This window comes from Pristiophorus japonicus, chromosome 10 (assembly GCF_044704955.1).
Source record: "Pristiophorus japonicus isolate sPriJap1 chromosome 10, sPriJap1.hap1, whole genome shotgun sequence".
In the NCBI taxonomy this organism is placed as follows: Eukaryota; Metazoa; Chordata; class Chondrichthyes; family Pristiophoridae; genus Pristiophorus; species Pristiophorus japonicus.
The window spans coordinates 100,792,620-100,807,719 of record NC_091986.1 but is presented as its reverse complement, the minus strand read 5'-3'; the positions used below and the strand labels follow the sequence as shown (position 1 = coordinate 100,807,719).

General features: G+C 42.4%; 2 protein-coding genes across 8 annotated transcripts in view; one reads left to right on the top strand and one right to left on the bottom strand.

Moving 5' to 3' along the window:
- Positions 1 to 3,978, bottom strand: part of fam76b (family with sequence similarity 76 member B) — a 46,820-nt gene extending 42,842 nt beyond the window's left edge. For all 4 annotated transcript variants that reach the window (XM_070891957.1, XM_070891958.1, XM_070891959.1 and 1 more), the window contains exon 1: positions 3,694 to 3,978. In XM_070891957.1, the coding sequence (XP_070748058.1) occupies positions 3,694 to 3,774 (81 nt within the window). In that variant the 5' untranslated portion in view covers positions 3,775 to 3,978. The remainder of the gene's footprint in view (positions 1 to 3,693) is intronic.
- Positions 3,979 to 4,085: 107 nt separating this feature from the next.
- LOC139275045 (centrosomal protein of 57 kDa-like) overlaps positions 4,086 to 15,100 on the top strand; it is a 73,435-nt gene continuing 62,420 nt past the window's right edge. For 3 of the 4 annotated variants that reach the window (XM_070891954.1, XM_070891952.1, XM_070891956.1), the window contains exons 1-4: positions 4,086 to 4,268; positions 7,742 to 7,904; positions 11,000 to 11,179; positions 12,090 to 12,211. In XM_070891954.1, the coding sequence (XP_070748055.1) occupies positions 4,239 to 4,268; positions 7,742 to 7,904; positions 11,000 to 11,179; positions 12,090 to 12,211 (495 nt within the window). In that variant the 5' untranslated portion in view covers positions 4,086 to 4,238. Of the gene's footprint in view, positions 4,269 to 4,336; positions 4,932 to 7,741; positions 7,905 to 10,999; positions 11,180 to 12,089; positions 12,212 to 15,100 lie in introns of those variants that run through there. The other variant, XM_070891953.1, reaches the window with a different exon arrangement.

Genomic DNA, 15,100 nt, shown 5'->3' with positions numbered 1-15,100 from the left:
CAAGTTGGATGAGTAACTCTTAAATCCATTGTATTATCCCCCACTGGTGGATCTAGATAGTAAAAGAAGTTTCCATCAAGTTCACTACTTTCAATTCGTCACACCTTTACCTAGCAGTTTAGGATTTTGAACCAAAAAAAGTTACTTTTAGGGAACAGTTCACTCCAGGAATAGGCTAGGAGGAGAAGCTACCATTTACTTCTGATAATTCAAAGCTATTTTTGCGTTAAATAAATTTTAATTACCTCATGATTCGAACTAAGCATAAATCACATAGGAAAGCAGCAATTTAATTGCAAAACCAAATTTAAAAACATCAGATAACTTTGAATTACAAATAGACTGTACTTTCAATCTAGGCTGGCTTAAAAAAAGCTCAAGAATATACTTCCATCGAGCCAATCAAAGGGTAGCTTGGCAATAAAATTATAAGGGGGTTTAATAGAGCAAGTATGGAGAAACTGTTTCCTCTGGCAAGTGGGTCGGTAACCAGAGGTCATAGATTTAAAATAATTGGCAAAGGAACTAGAGAAAAAGCAAGTTATTTCCTCCCCCCACCAGAGATTTGTTAAGATCTGAAACAAACTACCTGAACCAGATTCCATTGAAACTTTCAAAAGGCAATTGGACATTTACTTGAAGAGGATTACTTTGCAGGTTTATGGGAAACAGCTGGGGTGTGGGACTAAATTGCACAGCTCTTTCAAACAGCCGGCACATGCACAAGTCGAATGGGATGAGGAGGGGAGGTGTCACATCTTTTGCCCTTGACCAGGAAGGTGCCGTGGGATGGAGAGTGGGTGTTGGGGGTGCTGGAAGAGTGCACCAAGGTGTCCTTGGCCTCCTACACTGTCAATGAAGCTCCAGGAACAGCACCTCTTCTTTCTTTTAGGCACTTTACAGCCTTCTGAACTCATCGAGTTCAACAATAGAAAATACTGGAAATGCTCAGTAGGTCAGACAGCATCTGTGGCAAGAGAAACAGAGTTAATATTTCAGGTCGATGACCTTTCATCAGAACAAGGTCATCGACCTGAAACTTTAACTCTGTTTCTCTCTCCAAAGATGCTGTCTGACCTGATGATTTCCAGCCTTCTGTTTTTATTAAGATTTCCAGCATCCACAGTATTTTGCTTTTGTATTGAGTTCAATAATTTCAGATCATAATCTCTGCCCTGATTTTTCCAGACAGCAGCTGCTGCTGACAATTCTGATATTCCCAATTACACCTCCTCTGGACCCATCTTTTGTTTCTTTACTTGCCCCATTACCATCATCCCTTTTGTCATTTAATCTCTGTCTTCCACCCTATCACAGACCTTCCCTTTTGTTCTTTCCTCCGTTCTTTCCCTGCCTCTATTTTCTTAAAATCTGTGACAACACTAACGTTTTCCAGTTCCGACAAAAGGTCATTGACCTGAAACGTTAAATCTGTTTCTCTCTCCGCAGATGCTGCCCGACTTGCTAGTACTTCCAGCATTTTCTGTTTTTATTCCTAACACTTTTCTGGCCAAGACAATTCTGGATGCAAGAAATCATGTGCAATTGCACTTCGCAATTAGTAATCAAACATATTTACTGCAGTGAGCCACTGTAATAGCATGTTTGATTGTGAACAGTCAGAATGAAGATACAATGAAGAAGGAAGTTAGAACTAATTTTTACAACTAGGAAAGGTGTTTGAGTAAATGTTCATATACCTACAGAATACAAAAGGCGGTATTAGTATACTTGATGTCTCAATCCTCTTTAGTTATGTTTTGTGGTTTAAAACTGCTAATCAGAAGTATGCAAAACACAAATGTACCAACTTAGAACACGTAGCAATTCAATGGAATAAACGTCTCTATTAAAACTACCAAGAGATAATTGTGGTACCCTGTATTTGCAACAGTTGACATACAAAAGTAGAAAGCAGTTTGGAAATATGTCCTACTTGCATTCTGTGAATTACAGATCTTTCACCAACTTAAAAGTTCCAATCACAATACTGGACCCAGCATTTACAAGGATGCAGTGATGAGCTAATAAAAAAATGTTTTGCCTTTGAACCTTGTGCTGTAACGATAGCTTGAGGGAGCATATAATTTTTTTTGGAAAGGAAAATAACATGGAAGTTAGGATGTTATTTATCGCAGATCTGGATAATCTAAGCGATTAGTCAAGTTTTCACAAATCCTCCTAAAGCTGAAATGAACTTGTCAAGTCATGAAGTCTAGTCTCATTGTAAACAATTAAACATACAATTAAAATTGACAGAGAAACAAAAAGAATCTTTGAAGGTGGCATGACAAGTTGATAAAGTTGTTAAAAAAATGCATATGAGATCTTTGCCTTTATAAAGAGGGGGACAGACTACAAAAGCAAGGTGTTTTATAAAATCACTGGTTGGCCTCGGCTGGGCACCACACTTTAGGAAGGATGTCAAGGCCTTGGATAGGACACAGGAGATTTAACAGAATTATATCAGGGATGAAAGACTTCAGTTAAGTGGAGAAACAAGAGAAGCTGGGATTGTTCTCATTGGAGCAGAGAAGGTTAAGGGCAGTTTTAATAGGTGTTCAAAATTATGAGGGAGTTGGATAGAATATACAAGAAACTGTTTTCACTGGCAGATGGGTTGGTAACCAGAGGACACAGATTAAAGATAATCAGAGTAGATGTTAGGAGACTGAAAGGGTGGTGAAAGCAGATTCAATAGTAACTTTCAAAAGGGCATTGGATGTGTACTTAGAGGGAAAATTTGCAGGGCTCTTTGAAAGAGCAGGAAAGTGGGACTGAGCAGGTCACTCTTTCAAAGAACCTGCACAGGCAAGATGGCCCAAATGGTCTCATTTTGTGTTGTAATTTCAATGATAGAGCCAACAATTTAAATTATCCAGCTCTACAGCTGAGATTTTTTTTTAAAAAGGCTCGGCTTTACATAAATAAGACCTTAATCTGAGGATGGAAAAGATTGTTTATATCAGTGGTCTAGATATTTGATTTTAGACGATAATAAATCGCTCTTTCCTCACCTCATTCTTGATTTTTCAGTACAAGACAGTCATAAATCTCATTATTTGATCAATTTAGATTAAAGGATAACAACTCAGTTCAGACGAAAGGTTATCAACCTGAAACGTTAACTATCTCACTCCACAAATGCTGCCTGACCTGAGTATTTTCAGCATTTTCTGTTTTTACGCTAAAAAAAATCATGATTCTTCAGATCATTTGAAAAGTTAGCGTGAAATCTATCTTTACACGAGTATTTAAGAAATGGACAAGTTCAGGTAGTTTGGAAACATTTTCTCGGGAGGGGAGCAGTAAATTAGTCACGGTTACTAGATTTTCTTTTACACTCTAATCGATGGCAGCAGGGCATAGAAGGGGCGGCGGGGGGAAAACTTCAGAAACTAGGCCGAACCTACGCCCTACCTGGTTACAACTGAGCCTGTACCAGGTGGGGGAAGAGAGCAGGTGTCAGTTTAAATGCAAGACACGGTTCAAAACAGAACATTTCACCCTTTCCTACTCCCACATCCTCTTCCGTGTTGAGCAGCGCCTGCTGACTGAAAAACACCGAGCTGATTTGCGACACCGAGTGCGGAGTCCTTGGCCGGATTTCGGAGCTGATTAACCCCGGCGTAAATCACAAACTGCGGAGTAACTGATTTCCTCCGGGAGAAGGGACTGATATTTACTACAAACCTTACAAAGCTGCTGGCCTTGAGAGAGGTCCTCGAACGGGTATCGCTGATGGCATTTCGTACAAGCGTACAGCGCGGCCATTATTTCAAATATCAATCAATAGCCGCAACCGCCCGCCGTCAGACTTCAACACCTCGATTGGTTTCTTCACACATACAAAAAAAAAACACGGAATTTGAGGGACGGGAAAAAATACTTTTTTTAATAAAAGCGATAATCAAAATAAAGAATAATGTAAAGAATCTGACCTCCCGGCGTCACACCGCACGGACAGGCGACAACGGAAGCGGACGCTGACGAACGCAAGCCAGCCAATGGAAACACTCCATACGGCGATGCGACGAAACGCTTCAACCGTGACAGCCAGTCAGCACACGACCTCATCCGCGCGTGGCCGCCAATGGACACTGACGGTTGGATGCCGTGGCGCGCGAGGGGAGTGGCTGCCCCGCCGAGCAATCACACTTGAAAACTTGAATCCGATTTGAAAAGCTCCCAGGCTCAAGGCGAAACGCTGTTTGATTAGGCCGAAAATCACGTGACGTATGCAGCTGCGAATGAGGCTGGGGATAAAGGTTGTACATCCGCATTTACGGAACAAATACAATACCAATAACCTGATAGGGTTCAGTTACCACCATTGTTGTGATATTCATTAGCTTTCTCGGCAGTTTTCCTTGCCAATATGTTTGTATTGGTATAAAAGAGATAAGATGAAGAAAGAAAGACTTTCATTTCTATAGCGCCTTTCACGACCACCGGACGTCTCAAAGCGCTTTACTTTTGGAGTGTAATCACTTGTAATGTGAGAAACGCGGCAACCAACTTGCGCACAGCAAGCTCCCACAAACAGCATTGACAATGACCAGATAATCTGTTTTTGTTATGTTGACTGAGGGATAACTATTGGCCAAGACAGAAGAGGAAATTGAAGAACACGTTAGGATTTCTGTTGGGATTAGGATTGACCCCTTCTAATTGATCAATTAACCGCACTTTTAAAGTGAGGAAAGACAGCTATCAATCAGACGGCTCCGCCTATGAGATGTCGGAAAGGCCCGCGGCTCCGCCCACTCGGAGCTGATTCGAGCCTCACCGCTCGAGCTGCTTTGAACTGATGTCGGTACCAGTTCGGTTTTAATGGCTCTTCCGGTACGCGCACTGCATTCTTCCTGGCTCTGGCCGCTACGTCTCTTGACATAAAATCGGACATGGAAGCAGTTTACAGCAACGAAGGGGTGAGGTTCTCATTCCTTCTATTGATGTGAATTGTGGTAATGGGTTTAAGATGAAAAGTGGCATTCAGCGCGAGCTCTGCCTGATTCCAGAGTACTGGGGGAAGGGCTGGGGTGCTCCTTGCTGCAAGCGCTACCGCTCCTGTTAGACTATGCCCAACTTTTCAATATTGTACGCTCCTGCTTTGTCCATGAAAAACACCAAACAATGCGGGGACAATAACGGTATAATGTCTTAATTTTAATGGGGCACTCAGCCTGCTTTAAAGTATATGAAACGCTCGTACGGCTGCATTTCCTACCTGTTGCAGTCCTTGGCGACTTGAAATGTTTTAATCACCAAAAGCCTTTCCCTTTGTGGCGCACTTGCCTGCCCGATTGTTGTAGTGTGAGAGATCTACCTTGACTTGCAACATTTCGCTATACTGGTATTTGCAGTGAAAGCCAATGCAATTGTTTAAAGGAGTCATTTCGCTTTAGCATCTGTTCTTGCTAAAAATTCTAACTGTAAAAGTAGAAATCCTCTGACAAAAACGACTGCTTGGTGAGGGATCCTGCAGATTACCTCGCTCAAAGGCTTTGAAAATGCTGTATTGTAACTGTAAACTTGGTTTAGGCCCCATTTCATGACTTGAGCATGTAATTTAGGTTCCTATTCCAGTGTAATAATGAGGGAATGCTATATTGTCAATTCTTTCAGATGACATTTTAAATTATCTCCTGTCTGCCTGTTCAGGTGGATGTAAAAGATCCCTTGACTGACTTCATTCACCATGAATTGGTGATGGTATGAACATTTATTTGCATGTTTTATTCAGTGGGGTCATAGACACATAGAAAATAGGTGCAGGTGTAGGCCATTCGAGCCTGCACCACCATTCAATATGATCATGGCTGATCATTCCCTCAGTACCCCTTTCCCGCTTTCTCTCCATACCCCTTGATCCCTTTAGCCGTAAGGGCCATATCTAACTCCTTCTTGAATATATCCAATGAACTGGCATCAACAACTCTCTGCGGCAGGGGATTCCACAGGTTAACAACTCTGAGTGAAGACGTTTCTCCTCGTCTCAGTCCTAAATGGCCTAAGACTGTGTCCCCTGGTTCTGGACTTTCCGAACATCGGGAACATTCTTCCCGCATCTAATCATGTGAAATAGATTGTACAGCACTTGAATAATGTGTGGTAGACTGAGTACCCATGGAGCAGCTATGGGATGCAATCTATATTTTGCTTGTGTTCTATAAAGTGTATGCATCAGCTTTATGTTACATAGCTGCTTGCTATCTTCTGGATTATAAAAGTTAAGACTTGCTGCACAAAGACCTTTTTATACTGTGCAAGGTGATGTACAGGAGTTTTATGTAAAACTCAAAATCTCAGTGAACACATTGCTATAAATTGGGTTTATGGGGTTTTCTAAAATTATCTACTGTGCACATGCAGTAAACGAAAATGATAGGTAGTTCTTGCCATCCTGTCTTCTGCTTATATTAATTGACAAAGTAAGGTGAGTGTGACTGCCCTTGACATCAAGGAAGCATTTGACCAAGTGTGACATCAAGGAGCCCGAGTAAAATTTAAGTCAATGGGAATCGGGGATCATAAGGTCAGACGTGGGGATGTTCGCTAATGACGGCATAGTGTTCAGTTCCATTCGCAACTCCTCAGAAAATGAAGCAGTCGCAACACCTGAACGACAATCATGCTTTGGCTGATAAGTGGCAAGTAACATTCTGTGCCACAAGTGCCAGGCAATGACCACCTCCAACAAGCGAGAGTATAACCACTTGCCCTTGATGATATTCAGTGGTATTGCCATCACTGAAATCCCACCATCAACATCCTGGTGGGGTCGCCATTGACCAGAAACTTAACTGGACCAGCCACATAAATACTGTGGCAACAAGAGCAGATCAGAGGGAGTGTGTCGCCTCCTGACTCCCAAAAGCTTTTCCACCATCTACAAAGTACAAGTCAGGAGTGTGATGCAATAGTCTCCATTGCCTGGATGAGTGTAGCTCCAACAATACTCAAGAAGCTCAATACCATCCAGGACAAAGTAGCCCGCTTGATTGTCACACCATTCACCAGCTTCTACATTTTCTCCCTCCACCACCGGCGCACTGTGGCTGCAATGTGTACCATCTACAAGATACACTGCAGCAACTCGCCAAGGCTTCATCGGCAGCACCAACAGAGAAGAGCAAGGGCAGCAGGTGTATGGGAGCACCATCAACTGCAAGTTCCCCTCCAAGTCACACACCATCCTGACTTGGAAATATATTGCCGTTTCTTCCATCATTGCTGGGTCAAAATCCTGGAACTCTCTCCCCAACAGCACTGTGGGAGTACCTTCACCACACAGACTGCAGCGGTTCAAGAAGGTGGCTCACCAGCACCTTTTCGAGGGCAATTAGGGATGGGCAGTAAATGCTGGTCTTGCCAGCGACGTTCACATCCCAGAACAAATTTTTTTTTAATTATAACTAAAGTTGAAGGTTACCAGCAGCTGAGGGGCTATGAAACTGCTTCACTGATTCTATAGATACTATTTTTAATGTTGCAGCACAGCCTCTGTCATGTTATAATACCTTGCATTCAAACTACAATTGATAGAGTTCTGCAGATTAGCTATTCTGTACAGGGATATTGGAGCACTTATAAGGTGTGTGACCATAAAAAAATTGTTCAAGTGCTATTTTATATATATAATCTAACCCCATACATTCATGTCCTACCCTGCACAATCAGTTATAATTATTTCCCAACAATGAGTTAATAACTTTATAATTGCATTTTCATTCTACAGCTACAGCCTTGTTTGGATGGAAGTTTTCAAGTATTACCAATATCTGACATCTCGACCATGCCATCATTTGCTGCGTACCCAATGGGCAAGCCCTTCCTCAATGCTGACTTGAGACGGTCCCCAGATAAGCCTGTTGTTGCATATCCAGAAAGTAACAGTAGAGGTGTGTAATCAAAATAGCCTAAAAAATTAATTAAATCAACTGTGTTTGGTTTCAGTTGAGGCCAGCTGTGACTCATTTACTCATTGCAGTCATTTACATTCAAATAGGTAGCAAAAGCTTAACCTAGTCTGCCTGAATCTCAACAATCAATTTTCATTTTGTCGTTTTGATCAGTACCAATTTTGGTAAATTATTCAAATAACTTTGTTTTGTGCTGTAAACTTGTACGGTACTTTGATGCTATTGGGTAATGTTACTAGAGACACTCTGATCAATTAAACAACTTGGCCAATGAAAAATTAAATTGGTCCATCATTCACAGAAATTTACAGGACAGAAGGAGGCCATTCGGCCCATCGTGTTCGTGCCGGCCAACGAACAGCTATCCCGCCCAATGTAACGAGAAAAAATAGGTTTGTATTTTTTTTTAAGTGAATTCCAGGAATTTAAAATGGGGTTACTCAAGAGGTGCTGGATTGACAGTGGGATGTAAAAGGTTTACTTTTTGTGATAAACCCACTGTCAGCTGTATTAAGCGAACGACACCAAGTTAAATATAGCAAGCAATATTTTATAAGGCATATTTTTTTAAAAACTCACATTTAAAATGAGCCAGGAAAGTAAAGCAGTCACAAGTGAAGCTCAGGGCCTTGAAAGGCGGCCCAGATTGCAGCGACCTGCTGCCGGAGTGTCCGGCCCCGGCCCGGCCCGGGGGAGGAGGTGCCATCTCCTCAACATGGCGGCCGAGCCTCCGCTCCCTCAGACGGTGTGTGTGGGCGGCTCGGCTCGGGAAAGCAGCACAAACCCCACCACCCCTCCCCCACTTTACCACAGCAGCGAATCCAGCTGGCAACCCACCCCCTAAAACACACACAAATCCAACTCACGGCTGTCGGCTTGGTTTGGATCACTTCGGTTGTGGAATCAAACCCCATTCCAGAACTTGAGCACACAATTTAGGCTTCAGTGCAGTACTAAAGATAACACTTAGTGTTGTTGCCAGAGGTGTCATACTTTCAGATGCAGCAATAAGCCTGTGTGACAGTATCTGCCTGTTCCAAGCAGATGTAAAAGGCTCCATGATCTGACCTTATTCATGAGTCAACTATCCAGTACTTTATCAAAGGCCTTTGGAAAATCCAAGACCGGGAACTTGCGGTCAGCGGCGAAGCAAAAGCATTCGCTGCTGACCCCGAAAAATGCTGCCCACAAAGATCTCGCTTCTTCTATGGCGAGATTTGCCTTTTTCAACGTGCAATTGAGATCAGTGTAGTGTAGTGGGAATCCCATAGTACGATCTGCTGTGATGACGTCAACAATCTGTCTTAAGCAGCCAGTCACAAAGCAGAATACTCACAAACAGGGACCAAGGAAGGGAACAAGTTGCTTTTATTCTGACTTTTAAAAAATGTTACAGAAAGCAAAACTAAGATTGGAGCTCTCGCATGGGGAAAAGGTAAACCTGAAATAAATATGAACAAACTTTAAAAGAAAATACAATTTTTATTTGTTAAATATTTTTATTATAATGGAAACATTTGACACTCCACAAAATTAAAATTCATTTTTCCGGGCCATAACGTTTGTTTAGCAGTCAATATGCTGTTTAAAAACCCCAGTTACACCTAATCTTACAAGGCCTAACTTTTAATGTGGTATTTAACAGTGATATTACCATGAAAAAGCCCAAGTTTTTGTCCGTTTCACTGATTGCCGACTATGGGGATGGTCCACAGCGCAGCCAGTGTCTGAGCAGTGATTGACTGACCACACCTTCAGGATTTCTGCATTAGGATGCACTAATGGTACTCTTTCTGTTACTTCAAAGAATTCAGTAAGGTTGTTGAAGCATGACCATTGCTTTTAAAATCCATGCTGACTGCTGTTTATTATATTTTTGGTTTCAAGATGTTTTTCAATTACATCTTTGAGTAAAGATTCCATTGGGGCAGAAATTGCGATGGTCTTCGATGGCAGACACTTAGCATACGCCATCCTAATCCTGAAAGGCCCCGCAACTCCGGGTTTCCATGCGCAAAAACCCGGAACTTACGATCTGTCAAGATATGCCTTGATAAGTCATACGATCCAACTGGAAAATCACTTGCTGGCACAGAGTTGAGCTATTTTCCCCCCTCTTCCCCCCCCCCCCCCCCCACCCCCCCCTTCCTCTTCCCCCACCCCCCTCATTTCCTCCCTCCCTTTCCTCTTTCCCCCCCCCCCCCCCCCGTCCCGCTCTTCCCCCGTCCCTCTCTCTCCCTCCCCCCTAATTAATCCTTGTAATGTGGCCCATGCAACCTGTGCCATTGCTTGGGGTCCTGAGCCAATCAGGGCCCTTAATGGTTCCAGCCAGCAGAGCTGAGCACATGGTACAGATTGCCAACACACAAATGTGCTTGATGTGACCCCAAAACTTGCAAACCGTACAGCTTGAGTAAGTTAGTTGAGCTGTTGGGAGGTACTGAGAAGGGGCTGTGATGCTGAATTTCCTACGGCATCAACAGAAATCTTGTGAAGTAAATAATATAATGTCACTTGTGTCAGAGACATCCGTAATCTTGAGAGGGCGTTTCGCCTGGTGCCTCGTAACTACTGAGTGTCAGTGGTGGCAAGTATTTTAGCAGCAGTTGAGTCCTATCCTGCCATTGCTGGCCTGTGTGGACCTAACCTGAGCTTTGGGAAAATCCTGGCCTTATACAAATTTAACTTTATATGCACAAATCCCTAATCCTGGTCACACACTTCACACTGCCTTACATATGCAGCACTGCAGCGGCTTGCTTCCCTACAGATAGTCATGCAAGAGTGAGCCCTACTGCTTGCGTGTTTGTGCAACACATCAGTACGTCTAGTAAAATGTGGGGCCCTAGGGCAAGGCAACTACTTCTCCTGAATGTGTTCTTCTGTAAACGGTAAGGCTATAAGATTGAACAAATAACAGGCTATTTTATAATACAAAAGCTGACTTGCCACTAAAACAATTTTTTATGGGTCAGTTTGCTTGCTTAGACAAATTTAAATTTAATTATTAATCTGTCGTTGAATATAACTATCAGGATTTACCTTCCATATTTTTGCTTCTGATTTTATTTTAGCGGTACTTTCAGCATTAAGAAATCTTCAAGAGAAGATTCGCAGGTTGGAGCTGGAGCGAACACAGGCAGAGGAAAACTTGAAACGTATCTCCAAGGACACAGCTGAGTACAAAAAAGTGTTGGATAAGGGCCAACAAAGAGACCGCAACACACAGGCAGAAGTGGCACAGGATAATCGAGGTTTGTTGAAGTGTTTTTTTAAGTTTCAAATTTACAAAAAACCTGGCTTAGATTCTAGTTTTGTCTATCTAGAAAATCCTTATTTGCGATCTTTCATGCCTTCCAACCACTGCATACATAGTAAGTTAGTTGAGCTGTTGAGAGGAACTGAGAAGAGGTTGAGATGCTGAATTTCCCTATGGCATCAACCGAAATCTTGTGATGTAAAGAAAATAATGTCAGTTGTGTCAGAGACATCAGTAATCTTGAGGGTTTCGCCTGGTGTCTCTTAACTACTGAGTGCCAGTGCCAATTGAGTCCTATCCTGCCATTGCTGGCCTGTATAGACCTAACCTGAGCTTTGGGAAAATCCTGGCCTGATACAAATTTAACTTTATATGCACAAATCTCACATGCATGTTACCTTGGCAAAACTGTCTTTCAGTAGGATACATTCAGCAGCAAGGAAAGTGGTACATATTACAGAACAACTTTCAGTGGTATCTGAAATCTTGCAAATGGTACAAAGAAGGTAGCTCAATTAGGAACCCATCCATTGCATGGTAATCAATCTTTTGAAAACTTCAATGTATTTTTCAATTGAGGGGGACTGACTTCACATAATCCTAAATGTTATTGGGAGTTATCTGTCTAGTCGCTAGCATTTGTCTCCTTTTTTATTTAAATTGCATTTTGTGCTTTAGAACTGGTTAGAAACAATCTGGAAGCCGACTTCTTGTGCAGAATTTTCCCTTAGTCAATATTATGAAATTCTGCTTTAGTACTGTGAATAGGAAATTGTGTCTACAGTGCTCAATTGTGATATTCAAAAGTGGGTTTGTAACGATGTAACCCACTAAAGAAATTTACTTTTTGTATGTGACAAAATATTACTGTAACAATATTACAATTGGTTTTGGTTATTCTTCAGCATTGGCAGCACAATTGTCAGCAGCAGAGTCTCGCTGCAACATTCTGGAAAAACAGCTGGAGTACATGAGAGAAATGGTGCAGAATGCTGAAATGGAGAGGGGGACCGTGTTGCAGAGACAGGTAATGGTGAAGTTGTTGAGCGGATCTAATATATGCAAGGAAAGTAATCCCCAAAATCTGAAATAAAAATAGAAAATGCTGGAAACACTCAGCCGGTCAAGCAACATCTATGAAGAGGGAAACAGAGTTCACGTTTCAGGTCGATGACCCTTCGTCATAAATCTTAAAGTTGTCCCTCATATGATCACATAGCATGTGATTTTAGGAACTGGTTGTTGCTTTTATACTGGAATGAAAAATTGTCATCCTTGATTTTGAAGGTGTTCCTACTGAGCACTTAAGTTTCTTGTAACCATAGTAACTGGCTACAGTATCAAACCTCAGTTTGATTGTGAGCAGCTCTTAATTTTTCTTTTTAAACCTGGTATTGCAAGAGGAAAAAAGGTGTCTGCCAGTATTACTGACTGACTGACAGTAGTTTTGAAAAACACACTTAAATTGAAATAGATTGTGCTAATTTTAAAATCTATTGCAGTGAATCGTATTTAGTTTCGAAAACACTGAAACCATTTCACTACAAAGTTGAATATCCAATTTCTGCTTAAATTCCAACAACAACAACTAGTATTTATTGTGATATAGCCTTAGGACATCACTAAAAAAACACACTCGACAAGATGGCTCCAACTGTTATCATGTGACCATATCACATGACCCTTTTATTATCGACAGCAGTAGTTGCAGTACCACAATAGTCCACTAGGTGGGGCTATATTACACTTCTCCCTCCTTTAATGAAGTAATAACAAAATAATCATCATTCATAACTTGCATGGTTATATACAACAAAAGAGATGGACTTATTTTGCCCTATTTACAAATCAAGCTTAACCGCTGGTGTTCTGTTTCAAAGTGGAGGATACCTTCTCTCTTGAGCAAAACTTTCCAAACTTGGTGTCGAACTTAGACTCATTCTAGGCTGAAGGGAATGTTTTTAAAAGGACCCTTGATCTAAATTCTGACTCTCTACAACTTCAGACTGACTTGGACTTAAATTCTGACATTCTCTTGGACTTGTTTCTGGTACATCTGATGTAGGATTTTCTACTGGTACAGGTGCAGCGTTAAGAATCCGGATGTTTCGTAATCCAGACTCCGGGACGATTGGTGGCAGCGTCATCCGGAATCCGCAAACTGTTCTGCAATCTGGACCTGCAGACCTCTGGGCCCCGCCCCTGCCCGACCTCTGGCCTCGCCTCGCCTCGCCTCACCGCTGCTGCCCTTACCTCGGGGTATCCTCGCTGCCCCACCTGACGACCTATTCAGCGGGGCCCCGCCCGACGCGTCCTCCTCCTCCTCAGCGGGGCCCCGCCCGACGCAACCCCCTCCTCGGCTGGGCCCCGGACGACCCGAACAGCTCCTCGACATGGATCTCCCCCCGCCCCCCTTTTTCTGATGTTCCGAAATCCGGAAATACCCGAACCTGGGAGCGGGTGTTTCCGGATTCGTGATGTCAGGAAGCAAATGCAAATCAAAAGTCCGGAATCCGAAACGACCTCGGTCCTGAGGGTTCTGGATTTTAGGTGCTCCACCTGTAATTAGACTATCTGACTCATCATAAATAATTGAATCATTCTAACTTTTAACTCCTTCCACATCTGTAGGTAAAATATGATCAATGTGAACAAACCTAACCTTACCATGTTCAAACATCTTGATCAAATATGTGCGAGTGGCACATATCTTTACTACTCTTCCTGGTAACCACTTTAACCATTTATGGTGATGGTTCTTCACTCTCACCATCTGATTCAATTTCACACTTCTCTTTCTTACTGTACCTCTATCATGATTCTCTTTCTGTCTTAATTGTTTCTCTTCTACTGACTGCCAAGTTTAGCTTTAACAACGAGAACCTGGTTCATGGCTGTCGTTTGAGAAACAACTCTGCTGGTGTTCTACCAGTAGTTGTATGAGGAGTATTACGATAAGTAATCAGTTTGCCAATTTATGGTCCAATGACAACTGCCATTCCTTTGGATTTGGATCCAACATTTGCTTGATATTGGCACGTTTTACAATCTGCTGCACCATTTGAAGCAGGGTGGTAAGGTGGAACTTTGTGGTTACTTTATAATCCCCACACAAACTTACCATTTGACTTGGGTACAACAACAATGGGTGTAGCCCAATTACTTAGATCTACCTTAGAAATAATGTTCTCAGTTTCTAGTCTTTTGAGTTCTTGCTCAACTTTCTCCTTGAGTGCGTATGGCTTGCAGTAAACTGGTCTAGCATCGTTCTGCACTCTAACACTCGCCTTGAAGTCTTGAATTGGACTGCCTGTTTCGTGGAACACCTTCAGATACTAATACATAAGCAAAAATACTGCAGATGCTGGAATCTGAAATAAAAACAGAAAATGTTGGAAATCTCAGCGGGTTGGGCAGCATCTGTGGAGAAAGAAACCAAGTTAACATTTCAGCTCGATGACCCTTCGTCAGAAATGGCAAATGTTCAAAATGAATAGATTCTTAAGCAGCACTGAAAAGGGGAGGGGTGGAAAGAACAAAAGGGAAGGTCTGTGATAGAGTGGAAGACAGGAGATTTGAGAGACAAAAGGGATGATGGGCCGACTTGAGATGATAATGGCTGTAGTTAGAAAAGGATTAGTCTAGATAGGGTGTGAATGGTGGACGAATTACCAGCTGCCATGGGAAACGGGAAAAAATATATAAGATCGGTGGGGGGTTTAAAAAAAAAGGAGGAAAGGGCGCAAAATATGGGCAGAGGTTATGGTCTGAAATTGTTGAACCCGATGTGGAGTCCAGAAGGCTGTAAAGTGCGTCCATGAAAGTTACGGTGCTGTCCCGTGAGCTTCATTGGAACAGTGCAGGAGGCCGATGACTGAGATGTGGGAGTGGAGCGGGGAATTAAAGTGACGGGTGA